The following is a 25,044-nucleotide window of genomic DNA, read 5'->3' as shown; positions in this document are numbered from 1 at the left end:
TCTAAGATTAATAATGCTTTAAATTGTAAATTATAATTTTTACAATAGTGCTTAACTGTCTGCATGAAATGTAAAGGGAATCAATCTTTAAATATTAATGCAGTAACCCAGGCATTTTATTTGATTTCCAAATGACTGGAAACAATTCTTTATCTTTACCTTTCAATGCTCTAGGATTTTCTACTTGGTAAACTAACAATGGCTTCAATTTTAAATCACCAGCTAAGTTTTCACCAAGAAGCAATGTCAATCGGTTTTTGGAAGGTTTATGTCCAGGAGCAACTGATTCTTCCTTCGATAAAAATGTACAATTAGGCATTTTTTTCAAAATAAACCCGTCTCATCTACATTGAATATTTGGCTAGGAGAATATTCTCCATCTACAATAATTTTGGACAATGAGGAAATAAATTTTTTCACAGCATCTTTATCTGCATCAGCCGATTCTCCAGTGAATTTAATATTATGCAAAGAATATCTCATTTTAAATTTGTCGAACCAGCCATTACTTGTTTGAAACACCTTGTTAGAATCTTCATGCAAACTAAGATAATTAGCTTGAATAATTGAAAAACTCAGAGGTACATTATTTTGATGTTGATCATCAATCCATGATGACAAAGATCTTTCATTTCATCCATTACTATGCCGTGTCTTTTGGAAACAATCTTTGAAGATATATTTCCACAATTTTGAACATATTCCTTAATTTTACTCTTATTTTTCAAAATTGAGCATATTGTAGATCTGTTTACATCATACAAATGTCCGATTGAAGCAAAAGATTTACTGTTTTCAGAACGTTTAATTATTTCCATCTATGTCTTGATCGTATGAAGTTTATGAGTCCTTAATTTCTTTTTGTTCGTATCAATACTGCAGTTTCTCTGTTTCTCACTGATGTTTATCAATTTATAAGGACGAAATATTTAAACATAAACAAATAAATTGGCAAAACACACAACATGTTGATGCACGCTCTAATGCAAGACTGAAACTGTTTTGACCTCTTGCTCGGATACAGTACCGTACACAACAACAACATAGTAGTAAAAAGGACAACAACACAGTAGTGATTACGATTCCAAGAAGTCCAATATTGCAGGAAGTAATGTGTCTGAGAATGTGGAGCAAGCTACCACACTTTATAGTGTATGAGTGTTCTGCATGAAAGCAAATTTTTTCATTATTGGCAAAAATATATTTAACCTATTCGATGTTAAAATTTTTATTTGTTGCCTGTGACGCCATGTTGAATTTTTGTCGATGTTAAGCCTAAAAAAAAATTTTTTTTAAATAATAATCGTGTTTACTGTATTGTAAAAAATTTTTTTATGTTTCACAAACAAAATAAATATATTGAATAATACAGAAACAAAAAAAATTATATTTTAAAAGTTTGTTTTAATATAAAAATTGTGACGCATAGCGACATCTAGTATCAAAAACGTTCCAATATAAACACGAAAATATTCGGGATCGCCCACGCAGGTCAATGAGGTCAGCACGAATATTTTCGGGAACAATGTAGGATAGGTTAAAAAGTTGAATTTTAAAAATGTGCCAAATAGCGAATTATGCTAAAGTTGAGGGCCTCCTGTAGATACTTTTGACACTTGTTGCACTGAAATCTGTTTTTTCTGTCTTTTTTCTTGGAAACGTTGCTTTTGTGATAATTTGGCAGGAGGTTGGTCATCTCTGCTTTGTTTTGTTAAACGTTTCAATCTTAGTTTCAGCTCAGTTGTGAGATGCTTGTTGCCTTGTTTTTGCAAATTATAAGGTTCAATAAGCTTCAGGCCCATTGCTTTGATGAAGGCCCTTCGGATCATTCCAGTTGCTGTATTATTTTCATAAACTTCTTGAGCATTTATTCCTGCTATATTCATCAATGCAGAAAACAAAGTCAAAAGCCAGTGCCTGCTGTTTCTGGCTATGCTATATGTAGCACATAACTGACCAACAGTATCTACACCACCTTTGGTGATATTGTAAAGAAAAATAATTTTTGGTTTTCTTTCATCACCTGTGATCTCATCAATTTTTGCATCATAATGCATGCTTGAGAGCAGCATCACTACTATTCCATTTTTTTAGGAACATAAGACACCAAAGTTATATCCTTTTGGAATCCAAAAAGACTTAATTTTTCTGCTGACCTTTTGCCTCTTTGAAGTGTGTTGGAATTTCTCTTTTGATTTTTTTCATTGTCTCAACAACCTGTCAGTTTATGGTCGTTTAGTAGACTTTGTACAAGTGGATAGCTTGTAAACTGATTGTCAAAAATAATGTTCCTCCAAGAGTCCTCTATAGGTGAGATCAATCTTTTTGATGAAAAACTTAGAGCACGTGATATTTGTGGTTAGTTGTTTCCAACTTTATCATAAAGATCTTCATCATTGGCAGCATCTTCTGATTTTGAATTGTGTTCACTAACACTTTAAAAGCAACATATTCACATTTGTATATTTCCATTATACTGTATAGAGAAAAATAGGATGAAAATATGGAAAAAATTTTTTCTGTTTCTGGATAAGAGAGATTCTGTGAAATAGAATACAGACAGATGAAAGTCTGAAAGTGTTTACTTAAAAGTTAATTTAAATTAAAATATGCAACCAAAAAACCAAAATGGAACTTTAATGCAGAAACAAACATTTTCTACCATTTTGGTCATCATCAGGTTAATTTAGTTTAAAATAGAATAAACATGATGAAAGATACAATTATAAAAATTAGAACATTGCCATTGATTGGTAATTTAAAAAAATTGAACTCCATTAAAGCTATATATCTAGCTGGTAGAAATGAAATTTTCCATTATGATAAGATTTCCATTGAATGGAGTGTCCATTACATGGAGATTTTATTGTATTAATTTTAGTGATTTTGGAAAAATAAAACTCATGGATTGTATTTTTGTAAAATTCATTTTTGTATTTATTAAAAAAAAAGAACTCCTTTGAGTTTTTTTTAATAAATACAAAAATGAATGTTCATTTACAATTAAGACTTGGTCTACTCAAATATGGAAATACCCTTTTTTAAAATGTCAAATTATATATTCTGAAATTTAATATCTAAGAGAATCTTAAAATCCTAGAATTTAAATATTATAGAACTTATTATATAGATTAATAGTCTCAATTTAGAAATTTGATAACTTTTGAAAATAGATTAGATATTTAACTTATGATTCTATTAAAAAGAAACAATCAACTATAATTTTTAAAATTAAATATAGCCTACTTATTATTTCAAAATCTGCAAAGAATATTTTAAAACATATTCATTATTATAACATATAAGAAGTACTCGCTCCTAAGACTGATAGTGATTCATTTATGTCAATATTAATATTTCATACTTGTCATTGTATATACAGAAATAGCTCAGATTAGAATTAGACATTTACTAGAATGGCATGAAATATTCTGTTATAACTGTTATTAGAGAATTAATTAATTAGGATTATAGTTGATAATTAATTAAGTGTAATAAGTTGAATAATAAAATCTATACAACAAGAATTTTATGCTATTAGTCTATAAAATAGTCAACACATTAGTAATAATATCTTAACTCACTATTGCAGTATTATTTTACACTTCTTACAAATTTAAAAATCTTCTTACGTGAATACTGGAAAGCATATAAATGACCACTCCTAAACCTTAAAAGTCCAGTAGTAAACGTTTAATAGCAAACAAACATTTTCGACCGTACTTTCAGTCTTCTTCAGGTTTAAAAAACCAGTGAGATTCAAACAAGTGAATGTGTAGAACAAAGATTATGAAATTATTTTCACTTCTACCCAAGCTAAGAGCCCTATGTTTAAGAAAAGCGATACGAACAACAAGAAGGATCATATTTTCCAAACTCAATGGCGTAATTAAAGTGGAGAATCAGCTGCATGACGGAAATCCTGCATTACTTTAGGAAGTCGACAGAAGGGTAACCATCTTTCAGGAAATGCTCGAATGAAGCCTTACCAAAAAGTATCAGAAGAAATTGGCATGGATTCTGGTAAACAAAAACCTCAGGATGCGTTACATAGCTGCTCCTTAGTTTGCTGGGACAACATTTCACCCCCGAGATTTCTCATCTGCACTCTAATGCATAGTCCTATGTACACACCGGGTGATTCCATAATACAACCTGAAAAGGTAATGCCTGACATTGAAAACCTCATCACAAATATGACTGCTGTCCACAAAGAATATTATAGATGGAAAACTGCTTTCAAGATCCAATCATCCAACAACCAGAACCAGAATCACGGTTTCTGGAATCTGCTCTCAAGATCCAAGAAATGGTTAGCAGAACAACACATCATCGTCCTCCAGGCAGATAAAAGCAGGGCCCTTGTCTTATTGAAAGAGGACACTTATAACTTGTTAATGCAGACATACATAGTGGACACTGACTGTGAACCCATTGATGAACTGTATGTAAATAGGCTATAAGCACAGGTATCCGTTGCTTCCGCCCCAAAAATACCACAGTTCTTCTCGAGCCTCCATGTTTCACAGAGATTCCAGGCTGGGAATCTCTCTATCATCCTATTATGTATTTTTGAAGCGTCAGTCCCAATTAACATCCACCCTTACCAGTAGCTGTTCACTAGCTCATCAAAGAGTGCCCTATATTCACCCTGATGGCTAAGGTTGACTTTCTGATAGGCTGTGATATTTAACTTTTGTTGGATATGTGTGGTGTTAGTCAGGACCCTCCTTTGCCAATGGATGAGGGTGGTGGATATACCAATTTGACTCAGGTATGAGAAAGCCCAAGACACATAGGGCTCCTGGAACCAGCTCCAATTATAGTACCCGAGGCACTTTGCAGTTGAAAAGAGCCTATAGAGGGAACTGTAGGGGCCGTGCGAAATGTGAGCTGTTTTGTGAGTGACCGTCCGTAGGTACTGTACAGCCTAAGCTTAAGGCCAATGTACCCAGTCTCGGTGTATAAGGATAGAAGCGGTGTGGTTTGAGGGATCCCAAGGGCCATGCGAAGAGTGGCATGAATTGGTTTTTCTATTCTTTGGATGGTCATTGGAGGTGCATCGTCCAAGAGCGGCACTCCAAATTCCACCATCGGGAGGAGGACCATATTGACTAACTGAAGTAATTCTGCTGTGTGGGCCCTGGGATGTGAAATACCTTAGATATGACCCCGCCCTTGTGAGCTTATTCCATAAGAACTGTTTGTGAGAGTGCCACGTAAATGTGTGGGAAAAATGAAGCCCCAATATCCTGATTTAGGTCTTCTGGGGGATGGTGCCTGAGAGAAGCTGGAGTGAGACCAGCAGCCAGTGTCTCTTTGGAGAGAAATCTATTGTCGTGCTTTTAGTAGCCGAAAAGGCCATACTCCACTGCATCGCCCAGTGTTCTAGATGTTCAAGAGCTCTTTGAGCTCTGTAGGTTGCCATAGTTGGCTTTGTACTGGTGGCAATCAGGTATAAGTTGTCAACGTAAAGAATTGCTGTGATATCTGTGGGAAATGCTGTCCATAGGTCGGCCGTGAACAGGAGAGAGGCTAACACACTCCCCTGCGGTACCCCTTGGAGGAATGGGTGGGGGAATGATTTCACACCGCTCCACTTGATCTGGTACTCTCATTGTAGGAGGAAAGAGGACAACCACTGATAAGGCTTCCCTGCGATCCAATTATGCTCCAGTTTGGCAAGCAGAACGAGCTGATATACTGAATTGTACGCCCCCTCTAGGTCTATGGGACCATGTACACCCATTTCCGTTGAGCTCTAGCTACTGCTATGGTATGGTGAATCAGGATTATGGCATCCTCTACCCCCTGATAGGGGATAAACCTGAAGTGGTTCCTGTGAAAAAGGGTTGAGGCCACCAAGGAATTTTGTAGACGATTTAGGATCATACGTTCGAACAAGCTGGTTTGAGGATCGGTATCATATACACAAGTTTCCACTCAGAGAGACACTGCCCCATGGTCCATATCTGATTTATAATACAGAGCAGGGCTGCCTGGCCCTCCTTGGGAAGTGCCCTCAGGGCCTGTGCCGTTGTGCCATCCAGTCCCAGAGTTTTATTCCAGAGGCCACGGAGGGCACACTGAAGTTTTATTATGTGGAAGTCTGCATTGTCAACCCGAACATTTGTTGGGTGTGGGGCCCAGAGAGGGGCAAAAGTCCCAATCCGACAGAGCGCCCAAAATAGGAAGCCAAGGCTTCCGCCTGCTGGTCCGGAGATGTAAGTGTGATGTCAGCTTGAATGACATGGTGGGAAATTGACGGGCCAAGTGGGACCCGCAATCACCTAAAAATGCAGTAGATCATAGACCGTGTTGGGAGATGCGCACACTTTCCCCCACCACTCCCTACATGCCTGGCAAGCGGTCCACCTAAGTAAAGCTCCTTGCTGTTTATATTTGTTCCATCAGAGAAGAGATCCATGTTGACATGCCTTCTGGAATGCTCTCTTCCTGGCTCGGATTAAGTTGCATTTTGGCATCCACCTCCCTGAGCTGGCCGATGAACATGTTGTACTCCTTGGCCGAGCACTCTCTGGTGCCCAGCGGCGTTCTAAGTGCACCTGGTACCTGCCCCATTCCATTCTCCTTAGTATCTGGGGCTGCGTCTGTGCTCCATTTTGGTTTGGGAATGTCAGTGTGAGTAGAATAGGAGCGTGGTCGTTTGTGAGTGTGTCTTGACTCATCTGCCAGGTGGCGGAACCAAGTAGGTCCGGAGAGCAGAGCATCAGGTCTATGGCCGTTGTCCCCAAGGCATGAAAGTAGGTAGGGTCTCCCGTATTCCAGCAGCACAACTCTGCTGTTGTCAGCCAGTCAAAGAGTACATGCCCAGATGCGTCAGGGTGGGTGCACTCTTTATTTCAGAGGGATGGTGGGCGTTCCAGTCCCCACCTATGATCCATGGGCTATAATTATCTTGCGTAAGAACGTTGAGCTGAGTTGGCTCCTGGATCCCTTTGGGGGCATACACGTTGAGTAGGGAGAGGAGAGTTCCTGAGAAGTACACCCACACTTCCTGGATTTCCATACCTGTTATGTCTGGACCTGGCATGAGGAGCCTTGCTGGCCACCAATGAGCTATTGCTGAAAGTGCGGTCTGATCTGAAAATCATGAAATTTGGGAGGGCAAAGGCACTCTCTGAAGTGAGCCACATCTCCTGGACCATTATGACATCCGCCTCTCTAAACCACTTGCAGCCTTCGATCTAGGAGAACCCTCCTAGATCGAAGGCTGCAAGTGTTCCAGTGCACTATCCAGATTTCCTTCATACCGCTAAGGGAGTCAGGCATTCTGTGCGGTGTGCATTGAAGAGCACTGGTGAAGTTTGGCCTGTTCCGCCTGGGATGCAGCGCAGCTATCCACTGGGAGGTCTATCTGTGTTTGGCCTATCTTGGTGACAATTTCCATGTCGGAGGGCTGGCCTTCTGAGTCCGATGTAGCCGAGGGAGGCTCTAAGTTCTTTCTCCCCTGTTTTCTTCTTGGAAGGTCTAGAAGACCGTGCCTGTCCCTCCACGAGGGGCAGGCATTTGAAGGTTGAGAGAGAAAGCACAGGTTGGACCCAAGGACCCTCTGTGTCCGCCTGCGGCAACTTGGGAGCCTCCGTTGGGGGGCTAGGCCTGTTGGGCCTTCGGAGTTGTTTTTGACTGTTCTTCTGTATCAACATTTTTGAACTGGGGACCCATGTCTTATTGCCTGTCACTTATTATCTTGTCCAAAACTGTCAAGACTGAATTTTGTGATTATCACTGAGCTTCTTTGGAGCCCATTGTACACAAACTTTGCTATACTCAAACTTTTCTGTTACAATGTGGTAGAGAGCTGATCTTGATATTTGAGGGAATTTATCAGACAGTTGGAAATCATGAACTGGTACCTTTCTCAAACTACTTGATCCACTTGGTCAACATCATTGTTTAACATCACAGATTTTCTCCTTTGATTGTCTCATCATGAACATCATTACATCCTTCTTGGAATTTCTTGTACCATTCTTGAACACAGCCATTGCTCATGAAATTGGGACCATACACATTACTCATCCTGCAATGAATTTCTGCTGCACTATGTCCTTCAGCTTGGAGAAATTGAATGACAGGATGCACTTCACAACTTGGAGGGCAAGTCAATTGCACTGGACATGTTTATATGCTTGCTTCTCAGTGAGAAATGACTAGAACAGTTTGCAGATAGGCAGTGCAGTGTAGAAAGAGTGCTGAACAGCATTGCTGTAACCTCATTTCTGTATTACATCAGCTTTTTATTTGCTGGCTTAAACTAGAGGTTGAAAAAATATATCCTTCATACTTTTAATTTTTATATTATGCTATAAAATAAAAATAGGTTGGGATGAGAGACAATTTGTTAGTACAAAAATTTTGGGAGGCTATGTCCTCTCTGTCTCATATCGATTACTGATTACTCATGTCTGTATATATGTATATAGTTCTCATGCTAATAGAGATCAATTTCCTTCAACTTGTATTCCTTCCTTCCTTAAGTAAAACATCCTTAATGGACACTTCTGAAAATTAATGAACAGCCAGCTTCATTAGACTACATTAAGGCTAATTAATTAATTAATATATTAAGTAATTTGGCTAGAGGTAGGTGGTTAAGCTGCCATTTTATATTAAATTTAATAATTAAAATAAGTAAATTTTAAAAGTAAGTTTTGTACTATTAAAAATATTTGGTTAAAGTTTAGAATTTAGTGCTCATTTTTAATCTATTCTATTATACAGATATCTCTTGTATAACACAGTAGATACATTCTGAAAAATTGCCATGCGAATCTGTGCTACATGAAACAAAGAACTAATGCAAAACAGGTTAGGTTCCAGAAGTTAACAAAAGTATACTATTCTTTTTCATTACTAAGAGAAATATGTTTATTAAAGCAATCAATACTTCATTTCCAGTCGATAATTAACTAACAAGCACAATTAAAATTACTGTTAATATAGTTAAACAAGAGTGTTTTCTTTTTTTACAAAGTATTATTGTAATCTGAGCTGAGTTTTGTTGATCTTATCATAATTTTCTATGGATGACAAAAAAAAATAAATATGTTATTAATCAATAATTTGTTCTAGCAGGTTGCATTTGTTCAGTTGAGCACCGAGTGATCCCCCCAGAATTTGTGCTCAAATGTCAAATTGTTCCAGTTGAGAACAGTTCGAGTACTGAGATACCACTATATTTTGTTCATCATTTTTAGAAATGATTGCTTACCTGCAGTTAAAAAAATTTTAATAGCATTTATCTAAAAATGTTTAAATATACTTTACTAAATACAAAGATTAATTTATAAAAATAAAACATGACAGTCTTAAGGGTTAAAGTCTGAAAGCAGCAATAATGACACCTGGTTGATAGGAAAGCTAGTACAAGGTAGAAAAAATTCTACCTTGTACTAGCTTTCCTATCAACCAGCTGTATTATCAGTTTTCATTAAAGTAAACCTGACAAAGGACACAAAACAAATTGAAAAATTCAATATTCTAAAATCTGTGGGCAAATTTTGGACAATAAGCATGCTTGCTTGAATAAAAAAAAATACTGAATAACAAAGTTTACACTTAAAATTTGTGAAATTTTGTACAGAGGATTTCCAAAACCGTGTTAATCATGTTATTTGAGGATATCCCCAATTTTCAAACCATGTCAGAGCAAAATCATGTTGTATGGAGGATACCTGTATGATATAAGATTATTTTACCACATCCATTTTGTACCTTTGATCATTTTGCACTCATTATACTAACACAGTGTAGTGTAGAACAGCAATTTTCCTAAATATAGGGTTGAGACACCCAAGTGGGGTAAAAAATTCTGTGGTTGCATAAACACTTTTTCATAAACATTATTTCTCTGCTTAACACATTCACGGCGTTGGTAGATAAACATTTAGGCAGCTGCTGGACGTTACGAGTCACCCGTGACTCGTAGTCTATTTTAATATAGGGAGGCACGAGTCACCTGTACCTCTTACTATTAAATTAATATATTTTATTGCAACCATACTTAATATATTGATATTATTTTATTAATGTTTGTAGAATTATGTAATCAAAACATATGCACCTCCCCACAGAAAAACTAGCAATTATGTCTGTAGCCCTAACTAGACATGTGCATACGAGTCACATGTGACTCGTAATGCCATGAACGTGTTAAAATATCATCAAGAGTGTTGTGTATATATGTATTTTTTGACAGCCAAAGAAAAATAAATAACACTTGATTGAAGAATATTGACAATTAACAACAAAAGAAAAAAAAAGGATTACTGGATTCATATACAGTGGTACCTCAGGATACGAAATTAATCCGTTCCGACACTCAGATCGTATCATGAAAATGTCGTAAGGTGAATCATTTTTCCCCATACGATTACATGTAAAACCAAATAATTTGTTCCAACACAAAAAACACACTCAAATTAAAGCTAAAGTAATAAATTAAAAAATAATAATAATAACTATAGTAAGGAAAATACTAAAAAATGCGTTTTGTAGTTGTAAATGTATAAATAACTGTAATAGAATAATAATTGATAAAAAAAAAAATGTAGTTTTATTTGCACTTTACCTTTGAGGAGAGACGACGATGGAAGTGTAAACTAGTGGCGGAGGAGAGGGAGAAGGGAAATGATACTAAAACTTAACTTACATAACATAATGTAACAATAACTTAAAAATAATAGGCCTATAACACTAATTTTTTTATCTTTTCTGTTTTATATATATATTTTTTAAATATTTTATTCACTGCTTTTTGCTTTCTTTCCTTCACTTCCACCAACACTTCCACTGGATACAGGTCGCTTGGTAAAATATCTATCCAAAGAGGTTTGGCTTTGCCTACTTTTTAAAATGTTTCTAAAATGACTTAGGCAAATGTCATTACTCTGACCAGCAATACGGCCAGTGTGAACCTTTCCGGGATGTTTCTTTTCAATAAAATCAGTCACTTTCTGATAATACTTCGAGATTTCCTTTATCGAGCGAGATCCTTCCACGACGAAGCAAACACGCGGACTGAGACCGATGAACAGAAGTGAATAAAAAATGGCACTGAGAACTAATGTAATGTCGTATGGTGAGTTTTTGTTCGTATCGTGGAGCAAAAATATGTTCAAATTTCATGTCGTATCCTGAAAATTTCGTATGCTGGGGTGTTCGTATCCCGAGGTGCCACTGTAATTGTATTTTCACATATAATTTCATACCTAACAAGATAAAATCCAATCATCCAATCGTTTTTTTTTTTTATTTTAAATACATAAAGGATTCCTTCTTTATGTATGTTTGAGACATTCTGAAATAAAAGCCTGTATCAGGTGCTTATAGTTAAATAGGCCTATTCTTGACTGCACTGTAAATACTGTCAGATTTGTATTTATAAGTACCATTTACAATTACATCATCTGTTTTTGGTTTAAGTAATTGTAAATGATAAATTTTGCAGTTTATATGGTATACAGTCAAAATAGGGAGATGAAAATTCCACCTTATTGTACTGTTCTCCTAATTAAAACAAAAATTTGGCACAAAATCTCATGAATAATGGCAGTATTTGCATTTGTAGATGATGCCTCCTAATCCATTTAGTCAGTGATCACTTACAGTAATAAGATGTCAAAATAATTCCTTAAAAATCTCTTCCGAATTCGGTATAAATTTTCTAAATATGGATTTGTTCATCAAAAATGTCTCCCTGAGTTCCCAGGTAACACTGGACATTCTTCACTAGTATTTTATAAAATAACAATACCAACACTATTACTAATAAAGGAGTACAACTTTAATAATGATATGATTGATAAAAATGTCTTTTATGATTATTTATATATCATTGTCAGTATTCAAACAACTAAATTGAACATATGTTTAAACTAGAATTCCAATCCTGCTCTTTTCAAAACCACCTTTTGAACATCTCTGTTTTTATCAATTCTAACATTATTAAAGTTGAATCCTTTATTATTAGTAATATTGTTGTTGTATAAGTGTAACAGGATTGATAGTGATTAATTAAGGACAAAATTTATAAAACAAAATATACAGTATTTAAAAATTAATGGCCATTACCCCAACACCATGTTTAAATACATGAAAAAATAAATTGATAAGGGTTTTTGGGGTTAACTAATACTTTATTAATTATTTAAGAATAAAAACAGCTGGCAAAGCTCTTGCTTGACTTAGCCAACACTCAAACAGGAGGTTAAGTAGGTCAAGAAGTCTGATTATTTTCAATTATACTATGGTATAAAATTTAAATAATAATAAGAAAAGATGTAATTTTGTTAAATTACTTTTACATCCATATTTAAAAATAAAATATTTAAGTTTAAAAAACACTAAGGCATTAGCACAAAGTTAAACTTGTTTGTGGGTCTTCTATTATGAGATTTTATTTTAAAATATTTATTAATTTTTTATTTTTATTAATTATTTTAAAAATGCAACAGGCATAATTTTGAGGATAGTGATGAGTTTTAAAAAATCGTAAATGTCAATAATGAGTAAAATTTTCATTAAGTCTGACCCTACTTGAGACATGACACAAGATCTCTCTATCTCTCCATTCCCTTGAACTTTTAACCACAAAAATTTAATAGCATTATGGCCCATATATATAGAAATAATTCTGCCAAGTTTCAAAATTTTGGTTCATCCAATCCTGAGATATAATGCAAAATAGATACCCCATATACACACAATAAAATATCGTAAGGGATTTTTTTTACATTTTTGGGCTCCTGGAGTGTTAAAATGCTGAGAAATCAAAAACAGGGGATTAAAATATGGCTGATCACCATACTTTATGTATTATATAACAGCCAGAAAAGTAAATGATGAAATAATTTAACAATAATTTTTTTAGGAAAGCTAGTACATAATAGTAAATTTTTCCAGTCATTGAAGGAAGACACAATCATTTATGAAAGATAGTCTAGCAGTCCAATGATAAGGGCATGACAAAGAAACGTTAAAATTAATAAACTTCAAATTTTTTCTGACACATTAACTATCATTGAGTGCTAATGACAGTACTTTGTGAAGGAGTAGACCTTAGAGATATATCATTTGATTTGTAACCATGATAATTAGTTTTTTCATTTTTTTAAACAATAATTGAAGTGAAAGAGAAAGTAAAATAATATCTGATGTGTTTTAAATTTAAGTTTTATGATTAAGAAAAACTTTAAACTAAAAAAAAAAAAATAGGGAAGAAAGCAATTTTTGGAGCTTTTTGCATAAGTTTCTGCAATAGTTTTCAAAAGATGGCTCAGATAATAGCTTTTTTAGAATAAGATATGTTATAAATTGTTGTTATTTCATTTATAAATTATATAATATTTTGTATTTTCAACAATTATTTTAATTTCATTGAGCTACAATTTCTTAAATTATATTTTACAGGCGTGGTAATGTCTCATCAAGTTAACTACTTGAAGATGTCTCGAGGTGAAGAAGTACGTCAGCGAATATGCCAGAATCATTTGGCGTATCTTAATCAAGAAGAAACACCTACAAAATTAGAACAGAGATGTAATTTGGAGGGCCTTATTGCTGAATTTTTGTCTTTAGTGCCTCATAACCAAAAGTTCAGTTGTCCAAAAATTGGAGATGTTTTACATCGGAGTATTCAAGAAAATCCAAATTTTAGTATTTATAAAGGAGCTACAGCTTTTCAAGCCTTAGAAAAATATGCTACTAATTTATTAAGTCATCCCTGGAGGAAGGAATATAAAATTGTTAAGGTGAATTTTTTCAAACTTCTAATTAATTCAATAAATTGAAAATAAAAGCTTCGGAAGTGTGTTTAGTAACATTCAGATTTAACTAAAAATTCCCAAACAGTAGTAGTATTTAGCTAAAACAGCTTGAGTTACATTAAATATGTGAATAGCAGTGTTCCAAGTGATACAATACAAGTATTGAAATCACATTGTTACTGATATAGATTGGAATGATCATATGATATTGCCAATATTTATATTCCAATGATTGTGTTGTAATTTGCTAATTGCTGGAAAATACTTAAAAATTATTTCTGATTTCTTTTAACACTTTTATTAACCATTTATGAAATTATCTAATTAAATTAGGAAATATATCTTGTGCATCATTGTTTAATTCAGGGGTGTCCAACCTTTTTGTTCCTCTGGGCCACATTGGAAGAAGTCATGGAGTTTTGGGTCACAAGTATATATAATATATTTGTGACTCAATCCTTAAATATACAAGTATATTTAAGGATTAACAAGTCTAGATTATAGTAATAAGTATTAAAACTTTATCACGAAAAAGGATATTTTAAAAAATTACTTCTCCAAACACTTTCAATTTTTACTTAGAAATAAATAAATTCATTTGTTATGAAGGAGATAAACAAAAATTTATTTGAAAAAAACAAATATTTGCTTTATTTGGGTCTCTAATTAATAAAAAACGACGAAACACCATTTTAAAGTGCATTTTTATTTGACTAATATATTTATAAATAATATGTAGCCTAGAAAGTAGCCAATGAGCCAAATGATAATTTTTACGCCAAACTAAAAAAAATGGTAGCCAAATTTGGCACAAAGTAGCCAAATATTGCAACACTGGAAGGAATACTAAATAATGCTGGAGTTGGAACTCAAAGGATTATAGACCCAAATTTGAGAAAAGGAGAGAAAGACCAAAAGATAAAAAGTAGTGAGGAAGGTTGGAAAATTAAAGGTCAATATTTGCATACCCTTAAATTAACATTTAACCTTTCTCACCTCCTTTTTATCTTTTGGCCTTTCTCTCCTTTTCTCAAATTTGGGTCTATAATCCTTTGAGTCACAACTTCAGCTTTATTTAGTATTTCTTCGTCATCCACACATCTCCAAGTATTTGAAAATATTTCCTTTTCACTCAAAAATAAAATATGTATAAAGTTTACGGCTTTGTGAAACTTCTTTTTTGAGTTTATGCCGTTGAAATAAAAAAATAAAACAATTTGTTGGTTTTGTTTACACATTTATTGGGCCGCATGCGGGCCACAGGTTGGACATCCCTGGTTTAATTCATATATAAATTTATATTATGTCATTCATTTTAAAATATCTGATACAAACTGATTTAGATGATGAGTGGTCAAACATTGAAAAGATTATATTTGTTACTGATAATCAACATTTGATTGTTTAAGCAGCCTCCCTAACCAATAAAAGATCATAAAATTCTTATGGTTATCAGAAATTATTTTCAATATAGCTCATATGAATTTTATTTATTTTTTTATATCCTTCCATCATAAATCACTCAAATCAAGGACAAGTTTTTTTTTCATTTTTTGATTAAGTTATATTAAAAACCTCCCTTACCCACCATCTTGAATTTACCATTTTTCTGTTCCCTGTCTTTAGATGATCTGATAAAATGACAGTAAAAGCTGATGATTGGTTAGCTGAATTATTATTGAAAGTTGAAATATTTTCATCTACCGACAAAATAAATTCAAAACTGCCACTTCATATCTACTTTATAGCGATTTGTATGCTTGAATCCTGGTATGAATCTAGCTTTATCTAAAACTTGAAACTTTTTAACTGCAATATTAGTAATTGTATTGGAACAAAAGAGGTGTGTCTCTTAAAACCTTGATGAATATTGTTTAATAGATATGAAAATAACCATAATTTAAAATAAGGATCTGAAACTCAGTCAGCCAATTGCAGAGACAGAGTTTACGTTAAACGACATTTATCAACGGTCTATAGAACGGCCTATAGACATTGGCTGGCTGAACCACGGTTTAAAATGCATTGCAAAGATGACGATCATCTATTTCTGACTGTTCTCTAAATGAACTTTGGCAAAATATTGGCTCTTACTTACTTCGCTATTACTCCCCTGTTTTAGTTGTTCGGCCAATCGGGTTATTTGTTTGTGATGTCAGAAATGGTCGCCAGCTATGTTCTGAAAGCTTCCAGAAAAGCCATCAAAACCATTGTTCGGCAATTAATGACAATCTTTTTCCATTTCGATATTTAATTTTGTCGCCAATACAGTTTAAAATATGAACAAATCCATATTTAGAAAATTTATATTGAATTTGGAATAGATTTTTAAGGAATTATTTCGACATCTTATTACTGTCGAAATGAATAATTTTAAATATTTTATTATTAATATTACATTTTTTTATATCTATAAACAGATTTCTGTAATTATTAAAATTGTCTCATTTGTTTAACAGTACAATGACTCCAAAATGCATTAACGTTTTATAACTGACACGATACTCAAATTGTAAATAAATGTATCTGATTTAAATTAATTGTAGTTTTAAGTCTTTACCCATTTGAATATTGGAATTGGAACATTTAAAACAAATTTAAAGTATTTAATTTTGTTATTTTTGCTCCAAGCAATTAATTAATTAATAATTTTGTCGAATCGTACCGTTTACAACATTTATCAAAGGAACGATGTCTATTTTTATCTAAACTTTTCCACGAACAAAGCTATCACTCAAATTGAAAAGCCCGCTGTCGAGTGAGTCTAGAAAGTAGGTCAAATAACTTGTTCCTAATCGCTGTCTACATTGTGGCAGGCGAGAAACGCCATCTCTGCAATGAAATTTTTCTGAACAGCGGCCTACCCGATCTGTAAACTGCCGTCGGCCTCTAAATGCTCTCTCTGCAATCGGCTGAGTAAGTTCAGTGACAGAATACTGATTATTAACTTTTGATCATCTTTCTAAAAATTCCTAACATATATATTCAGAATTACCAAATATTTAATTTAATCGCTAATGTCATGGAGGGAAAAAAATTTAAGATAGGAATCATTCTTAGTAATATTATCAGAAGTTTATAAACAAATTTATATCTTATATGAGGCAGCAATAGAATACGAAAACTGAAAGTAATTTATCCTGTAAAAAACATTTATTTATAAAAGCATGCATATTTGAAGAATTTTAAACAAAAATGAAAATGATTTCTTTATTACTTCTAGATGCAAACATAAATTGTGCACTTAGATGTTACAGAAATTTACAATAAGAATATTAAGAAAACAATGGCTAGGCTTATTTTCATGTTATTTTTTTTTATAATTTTGGTGATGTTAAAAAATTAAATTTAGAGTCTGTGATTTTTTTAAAATTGTATTTCATTAGTAGAAAAAATAATATACATTAAAAATCCCAATAGATAAATAAGAAATAAAATATACAAATGCAATATAAGTTAACTTAAAAGCCGCTAGTACTTACAGGAAAACAAATCTATCATTGTCAGGCAAAAATGGAAAAAACTAGGGTTAAGCATAAAGAATCTAAAATGATATTAGAAGATAATAATTTTAATAAAATTTGATTACAGTTTTTATTAGAAAATTTACATATTTATATATTTTACACTTTTTCTTTTTACATACAATCATTTTCAAGAACTACCTGAACAATCTGAACAAAGAACAATTTGAAAACTACCATATATAAAAAGAAAGATTCAAGATGCACAAAAATATCCAAATATTTTCATTTTAAATATCTGTCAGGAATCAAAAATTCTTATAATACACAAACATCCAGAACAACTTAAGAAAAACTGTTCAAAAAGGTAAAAAAAAAACACTCAAAATATAAAGTTAAACAGACAATAACATTAAAAACAAGAATGAATTACTATGATGATAATTAAATGATAAATGGACTCAAGATGTTCATCAAATTTGTTGACAATAAATATATTATTGTAATACAGTATTATGTATAAACATGTATAAATATCCATTAGAATATCTACTCCCTTGAAAATATTTAACCAAGAATATAACTATCCATCTACCTTCTCAGCAATACTATCTATTTAATAATAAACCACACACACCTGATTTGTATTTGCCAAGTTATTTTCTTTATTCATTCAAATGTTTTCGGCCAATTTGTATAGGACATCTTCAGGTTTTAATGTTGTTCGTTCCAATGGAACCAATAGTTCGAAATTCATTTGAATTTGATTACATTTAAGATTATATTTTATCATATATTTATTTTAATTTACGTTTTTCATGTTACTGTTAAGTTGCAACAAGTTTTTGATATTATTCTTAAATATTTATTTATACACATACATTGTAAAAAGTTCAAATTCAAATGAATTTCAAACTATTGGTTCCATTGGAACGAACAACATTAAAACTTGAATATGGCCTATACAAATTGGCCGAAAACGTTTGAATGAATAAAGAAAATAACTCGGCAAATACAAATCAGGTGTGTGTGGTTTATTATTACAAGAATATAACAGAACAGAAAATTGCAAAATAGTTCAAAATTGTTTTAAATCTTTTTAAAATTTTATATTTTTTAAAACATTAACATTAAAAGCTTGTTGCTTTTGTTTAGTAACATTTACTGTTTAATCTGTAAGGATAATCATAAAATGGTTCGAAAATAGATAAATAAAAATATTTTTTAAATCTTATCAATATTTCTTAATTCTAAGTTATTATTATAAATAATAATAATTTAGAATCATATTTTTTCTAATTTCTGTTATAGTAATTGATTCTTTTTGTTATATGATAGAAATAATATAATTGTTTTTGCTAATCATTTATCCTAGCACATGTTAATTTTAATTGTTAATGATGGGTAGCTGATTTTGCACAATGTTCCTATGAGTTATAAATTTCATATGAAATCTGAAAGTCTGCATCTTGCAGTCTACTTATATTGTTTTGGAAACTATTTTAAAAATGTTACTTTTATAATTAAAATAGTTCTAAATTAACTCTATGGAAAAAAGGCAAATATATTTTCTGAATTTAAAATTTATTTTGTTCTAATTGTATATGACTATTTCTTTTTTATTTAATTTTATTTTGTACATAAAATTAGCATACATGATTTCAAATTATAATACATTATCTTTATCTTTTAATTATTGCTTCATTTATAAAAAAAATTTTTATTTACAGTTATACAGTGGATATTTTAAGCACACTGTTGACACACAATTACTTAATGCAGAATCAATTTTTATTTTATTGGGATATGAAAAACATAATGAAGTCCTCTTTTTTGATGGTCCTATTGATCCTGATCATGTAACTCAAGTTGCACTTGATTGTTTAATTGCATATGTGGAATGCCAGGTAAAGTCATTAATGTTGTTAATACAATTTTTTTTATAATGTGGAGATCTCTGAATATGAGTGTTTGAATATATTATCAGTTAAAGATGATTCTAGTTAATGTAAGTTAATAAAATACTCAATATATAGACACTGTGGAGAAAATTTTCATTTTTCTCTTTGCCTTTGTTTTGTCTTGCAGATAGAACATTCAGATTTAAAAATGTTAGATTTTGAATAAAAGTGAAAACTATGATAAAGGAGTTTGTCAAAAATTTTCTTATTTTTAACAAATTCTGATTATCTTTGTTTTTAAAAACATATTATTGTGAAATATGTTTTTCCCACTGATATTAATTCATAATTTTTATAATATATCAGTGTAAAACTACATAGTTTTTCCAGTTGCCAGAAAGACTAATATTTTAACTTTTGAAAAATATTACTCTGTAAATATAAGTACATTTTAAAAAAATAATGATTCTCACATACTTAACATATAGGTTAATATGGAAATATACTGTATATGTAAAGTTGTAATAACTTTTTTATTTTAAAATAATTCAACATAATGTTCTTTATTCTTTTGTTTATAATCCATTATGCTATTTATTTCTATATTATATTTTGCAGTTTAATATTTACAATTATATAAATGAATTTAATAAATTACTGAAATAAAATAAGTTTCTAAATAATTTTTTATGTATTATATAATTATATGTTTATTTTCTTTCATTAGGTTATGATACAGATATGTGAAAAAATTACAAATTACAAGTGTACTTGGGATGAAGTACATCAAGTACGTGAAGATTATGTTTGTGGAATAGATGAAGCTGTTCGTATTTTACAGCAGTTAAAACGAGCAGAAATGGCAGAAGAAAAACATTCTTTTGAAAGACAGCAGTTAAAAAATGCTTCAAAGGACTATACGTTGTCCAGTCTTAATGTTTCTCAAAGTATGCCACATACAGGAATTTTAGTTGATTTATCAAATACTTGGCCAAATCTTTCTCATTCAGATATGATTCCGCCACCACCTTCACTACCACCTAGTCAGTTTGATAGTGTTTCTCATCCTACAAAACAAAAAGCTGAAAGAACAGCTGTTTCTCATTTAAGGTCACCTTCTTGGAGTGAAGGTGTTTCTTTACAATTGGATAGACAACGACAAGTAAGGAGAAAAGGTTCACGATCTGATGAAATTGATGACTTATGGAGCCCTATGTCAAGTTGGTCAGGCCCTAATAGAATAGGAGATTCATCTATGGACAGGATAGATGATTCTCTAGATCTTTATATGCCAATTCCGAAACCAAATTTTCAAGAAAATAATTACATTTCAGGATTCACAGATTTTGATAGAAATGCTGCCAGAATGAGTTATAGTCAACCACCACTTTTCAAAAACGTATATAGTAATCCATATGATTTTATGCCTCATTTTCATCCTCATGCTAATTTTTCATTTATGCCTCATCCAGATATTTTTATGAATAATACTAGGCAGTGTCAATGTTATACATGTTGTGAACAATCAGCAATGTATTCTCATAAAGATAAATTAGGAAACATTGAAGCAAAAGAAAAATATAGAAAAATGGAAAAACAAGCATCACCTTGTGTTGCAGGAGCTTTTCACCAGCTATCTTTAGATAATTATCAGCAGCTATCTAAACCTTGGAAAATGCCTTCTGATAAATTGCAAAAAATTGAAAACCATAACACAGTTGAAAGTATTATTAATGATGATAATTCTATTAATTCTGATGTAAATAATCGAAAAATGCATAATACAAATAAAAGAACAAGTTTCTATGATAATCTTGCTCATGATGCAGAACTGTCATTTACTGATATTATAAGTACTAAAGATGATGATGGTGTTTCAACATCTCATACAAAAAATGTATCATACAAAGGAATTTCTGAAAAATATCCTAATTCAAGAAATAATAAAGTGGTTTCTGCAGTAGAGCTTCCAAACAACAGTGTCTTGCAAAATACGTTGGATTCTAGTTCAGTTCCTCAAAAAGAATTGGATTCAAATAAATGGTCATGTTCCTTTTGCACATATTTAAATTCATCTGGTAAAAAAATCTGTGAAATGTGTGGACACAGCAGGTTTACTGGAGCTGAAAGTATGCCCTTAGTAAGTGGTGGAAGAGAATGTCCACAATGTACACTAGTAAATGATAAAGATGCTAAAATTTGTTCTGCATGTGGTACAAGTTTAAAAGATTCTCCAACATACATATAAAATAATAAATAATTTACTATTGGATTATAATTATTTAAATAAAATCATACAAATAATATTTCTTAGATAAAAAAAAAAGTTGCAAAATTATTCATCTCATTTTGAGAAGAAAAATAAAAAAGAACAATATTTCTTCATTATCTTCAACTACAAAGTATTATATGTGATGTAAAATTTCTGTAATCAATAAGTAATGCAAGACTCAAAACAAATTGTGATTTCATTCATTTTTTATTTTTTTGTCTTGTGAAATTTTAAATTATTTTGTTCCTAAAAAAGATTATAATTAGTAGTTTATTTTGGAATGTTTGCACATGAATATTTTTTATTTGTATTATTAAGTCTTCCATTGAGTGTCTGTTGAGATAGTTGAATGATTCATTGTCCAGTATTGAGGCACAAAACTTCTCTACAATAAAAGAGTGAAATATTTATTAGAACTAACAAAAAAGGCCCTTAATATTAGCAGTGCCTTTTTGTTAAAACTTCAGAATATTTTTTTGTGCTTTTAACAGGCCAATAAAATTATAAAAAGTTGTATTATTTAACAGAGATTTTTAAAATGTAAAATCTATTTAAAAAATGTTATGAATTTATTATGAAAAGTAAACTTTGTTGTAATTGCAATGTTTTGTTGTTATGCCAAAAGAAAATGTTTAGATAGTTTTGTTTATATATTGTATATAAAAATTTAGTTTGATTTATGAATATTAAAAAACAGTGATTTCTCTCTCTTGGAAAACAAACTGTTATAATAATATATTGCTTACCATCTCAAATTCAAACTGAACACACAATCAATGAATCAAGATGTGGAATTTGAAATGTTCTCTCACGTGAAAAGTTTAAATAACTTATTTCAGTTACATGTGCAATTAATTTTGCCATAATATACACTTTCATGTTGTGTTATGGCAAAATACCAGGCACACAATAGATATAATAAATATCTAGAAATGTTTAAGGTATTTAACTAATCTTTAAATATTGAAGTACAGCCAAGATGGTATTAAATACAAGGTGTTCCAAAAAAGATGATAAAAAGTAAATGATTACCAAACAAAAACAACAGCAAAAAACCACACAAAACCAAATGTAGTGATGATAGAAGTGATATTAGCAGGTGTTCAGAATATTTGCAATTTATAGTTAGTTTTAATCAGGTCCAAAATTCTGTTAGTACACAATAGATGTCAGAATTCAGTGCATTAATCTCATGTAATGATTAATTTGAGATCCTCAAGTGAATTGGGGGCATTCTGATAAACTATCTTTCGGATAGTCGTGCAGATTAAGGTCTGGGTTGTATGGGGCCAGTAAATTCCACAATTTTTTGGAATCCAATGTAATGGTGAACTCATTGAATGCTGTTTTCAGCCACAAAAAGACATTACTCTCCTGTGGGGATGAATTCCATCCTGTGTGAACCAACATTGGCGAATCATGTTGTGACAATAAGTTTCAGATGCAAAGTCTTGTTCCAGCAATGCATGATATTTTTATAAGTAATTGTACCATCTATGAATGATGGACTAACAATTCACTTTGATGAAATGGCACTCCATAGAGTGATCCCTTGTGGATGAAAAAGCAAGACAAAAATTTTCTTTAAATAATCGTTCTTCCAGAGTCCGGGATTCCATCTTCAAAATTATTCAAACCTGAAAAAACAATCTAGCAGAACTAGCATCTATCAATAAACATGTAAATTGTGAGGATCACATAGTTTTTATCATGTTTTTTGGACCACCCTGTAAATATACAAAAAAAAAATAGCATTAATTACCTAGGGTAACATATTGGGTCACGTGAGCAAAGTTTAAAAAATATTTCTAATGGTTCCGCGACCCGAATGTTTATAATATAAAATTAAAAAAAAAAAAACAGGTAAACTATAGTCACTGTTGTATATTATATAACGAAATACAATTATGCATTATTAATGATAGCATAGGTGTGAAATAATGTAACATTAAGTACATTTCTGTTAAGAGCATTTTACGCCAATTTCGAGCAGTTATTTCTTAACTTACTTCAATTTCAGTTACAGTTTTATTATTGAAATTTAATTAAAATCCAGCAACGAATTGTTTAACTTTTTCGGCAACATTTAAACTGCGTATGTAACATCTGGTTATGATATNTATTATTAATCTCGTTTTGCTAAATTTGTCTTTACTAAGCATTAATGAATCATATAGCACTCATAAGCATATGTTTAGTTGTTTCGGAAAATCATGATATTTTGGTCAATAATGAGATTCTGTAAATTGAAAATGAATCAATCTTATTAATAGATGGAAGTTCCATTGTGGAACATCATTAACTTCTAAAAGCTATATTTTCTATCTTTATAAGCCTAGTATCTGACAAAAATGACTTATTCTGTCTTCTGATAGAAAAATAAGTCTGTATATTTGACGTTTTGTTACAATGATCTATGTTTTTGGTTAAAGTCCAGATACGTATACCGTCATGCGGCTCATCTCTGATTCCAGCAAACAGTGGGGACGCACGTTCTAACCTAACCTAACCTAACCTATTCTAATAAATTACCATAATTATTACCAACCAAATTATTAGAATAGGTTAGGTTAGAACGTGCGTCCCCACTGTTTGCTGGAATCAGAGATGAGCCGCATGACGGTATACGTATCTGGACTTTAACCAAAAACATAGATCATTGTAACAAAACGTCAAATATACAGACTTATTTTTCTATCAGAAGACAGAATAAGTCATTTTTGTCAGATACTAGGCTTATAAAGATAGAAAATATAGCTTTTAGAAGTTAATGATGTTCCACAATGGAACTTCCATCTATTAATAAGATTGATTCATTTTCAATTTACAGAATCTCATTATTGACCAAAATATCATGATTTTCCGAAACAACTAAACATATGCTTATGAGTGCTATATGATTCATTAATGCTTAGTAAAGACAAATTTAGCAAAACGAGATTAATAATATTCCTGAGAAACAATTTGTGATTCAACTAGTCAAATTGAGTATACATAAATAAGCATTACACACAAAATCTATATCTAGCAAGAAACTACAAAACTATATAAAAGCAAACACTTTCATCCATATTAAATAGTCATCATTCATCATTCAACACAGTTGAAAATGTTTGCTTTTATGTAGTTTTGTAGTTTCTTGCTGGATATTAGATTTATGTGTAATGCTTAATTTGTGATTGTTATTAAATTTGTCTTCTTTAATAAAAGCTTCTTGTCCTGGTTGTATTGACGTCTTCTATGTGAGCATAAAATTCTATAATGGACTTGTACAGAAAAAATTTCAAAATGGTGTAAAATTAAGTTTTAATTAAACAGAATATACATTTTGGGTATTATACCCCACTGTTTATGGTGTATCTGGTAGTACAAAAATAGTCTTAAATTATGCTATTTTTACAGTATTATACATTTAGAATAATAATTATGGTATAACAACAATTATAATTAGAATAGTATAGTCTTATGACTTAATAATTACCAGATATTCAAACCGAAAATTTGTTTGCTCGCATAGAAGACATAAATCTATTTTTTGTTTATTGATAAACAAACATTAATAAGAATTGTGAAATAGTATGTGCCACAATAACTTTTGTAATTCTTCAAACATATTT

General features: G+C 31.5%; 2 protein-coding genes across 2 annotated transcripts in view; one reads left to right on the top strand and one right to left on the bottom strand.

The window, feature by feature from the left end:
- The window catches only part of LOC111617769, a 28,502-nt gene extending 5,438 nt beyond the window's left edge, over positions 1-23,064 (top strand). The window contains exons 2-4 of the mRNA XM_023359057.1: positions 13,435-13,775; positions 18,985-19,161; positions 19,883-23,064. Coding sequence (XP_023214825.1) covers positions 13,443-13,775; positions 18,985-19,161; positions 19,883-21,403 — 2,031 coding nt within the window. The 5' untranslated portion in view covers positions 13,435-13,442 and the 3' untranslated portion in view covers positions 21,404-23,064. The remainder of the gene's footprint in view (positions 1-13,434; positions 13,776-18,984; positions 19,162-19,882) is intronic.
- LOC111617770 lies at positions 1,385-2,321 on the bottom strand. The gene has a single exon (XM_023359058.1). The coding sequence runs from the start codon at positions 2,070-2,072 to the stop codon at positions 1,581-1,583; it is 492 nt and encodes a 163-aa protein (XP_023214826.1). The 5' UTR covers positions 2,073-2,321; the 3' UTR covers positions 1,385-1,580.
- Positions 23,065-25,044: the final 1,980 nt, after the last annotated feature.

This window comes from Centruroides sculpturatus, unplaced genomic scaffold (assembly GCF_000671375.1).
Source record: "Centruroides sculpturatus isolate CEXI.00-Female unplaced genomic scaffold, Cexi_2.0 scaffold1749, whole genome shotgun sequence".
Lineage (NCBI taxonomy): Eukaryota > Metazoa > Arthropoda > Arachnida > Scorpiones > Buthidae > Centruroides > Centruroides sculpturatus.
The sequence above is the reverse complement of the archived record's forward strand: the minus strand, read 5'-3'. Positions and strand labels throughout refer to the sequence as shown.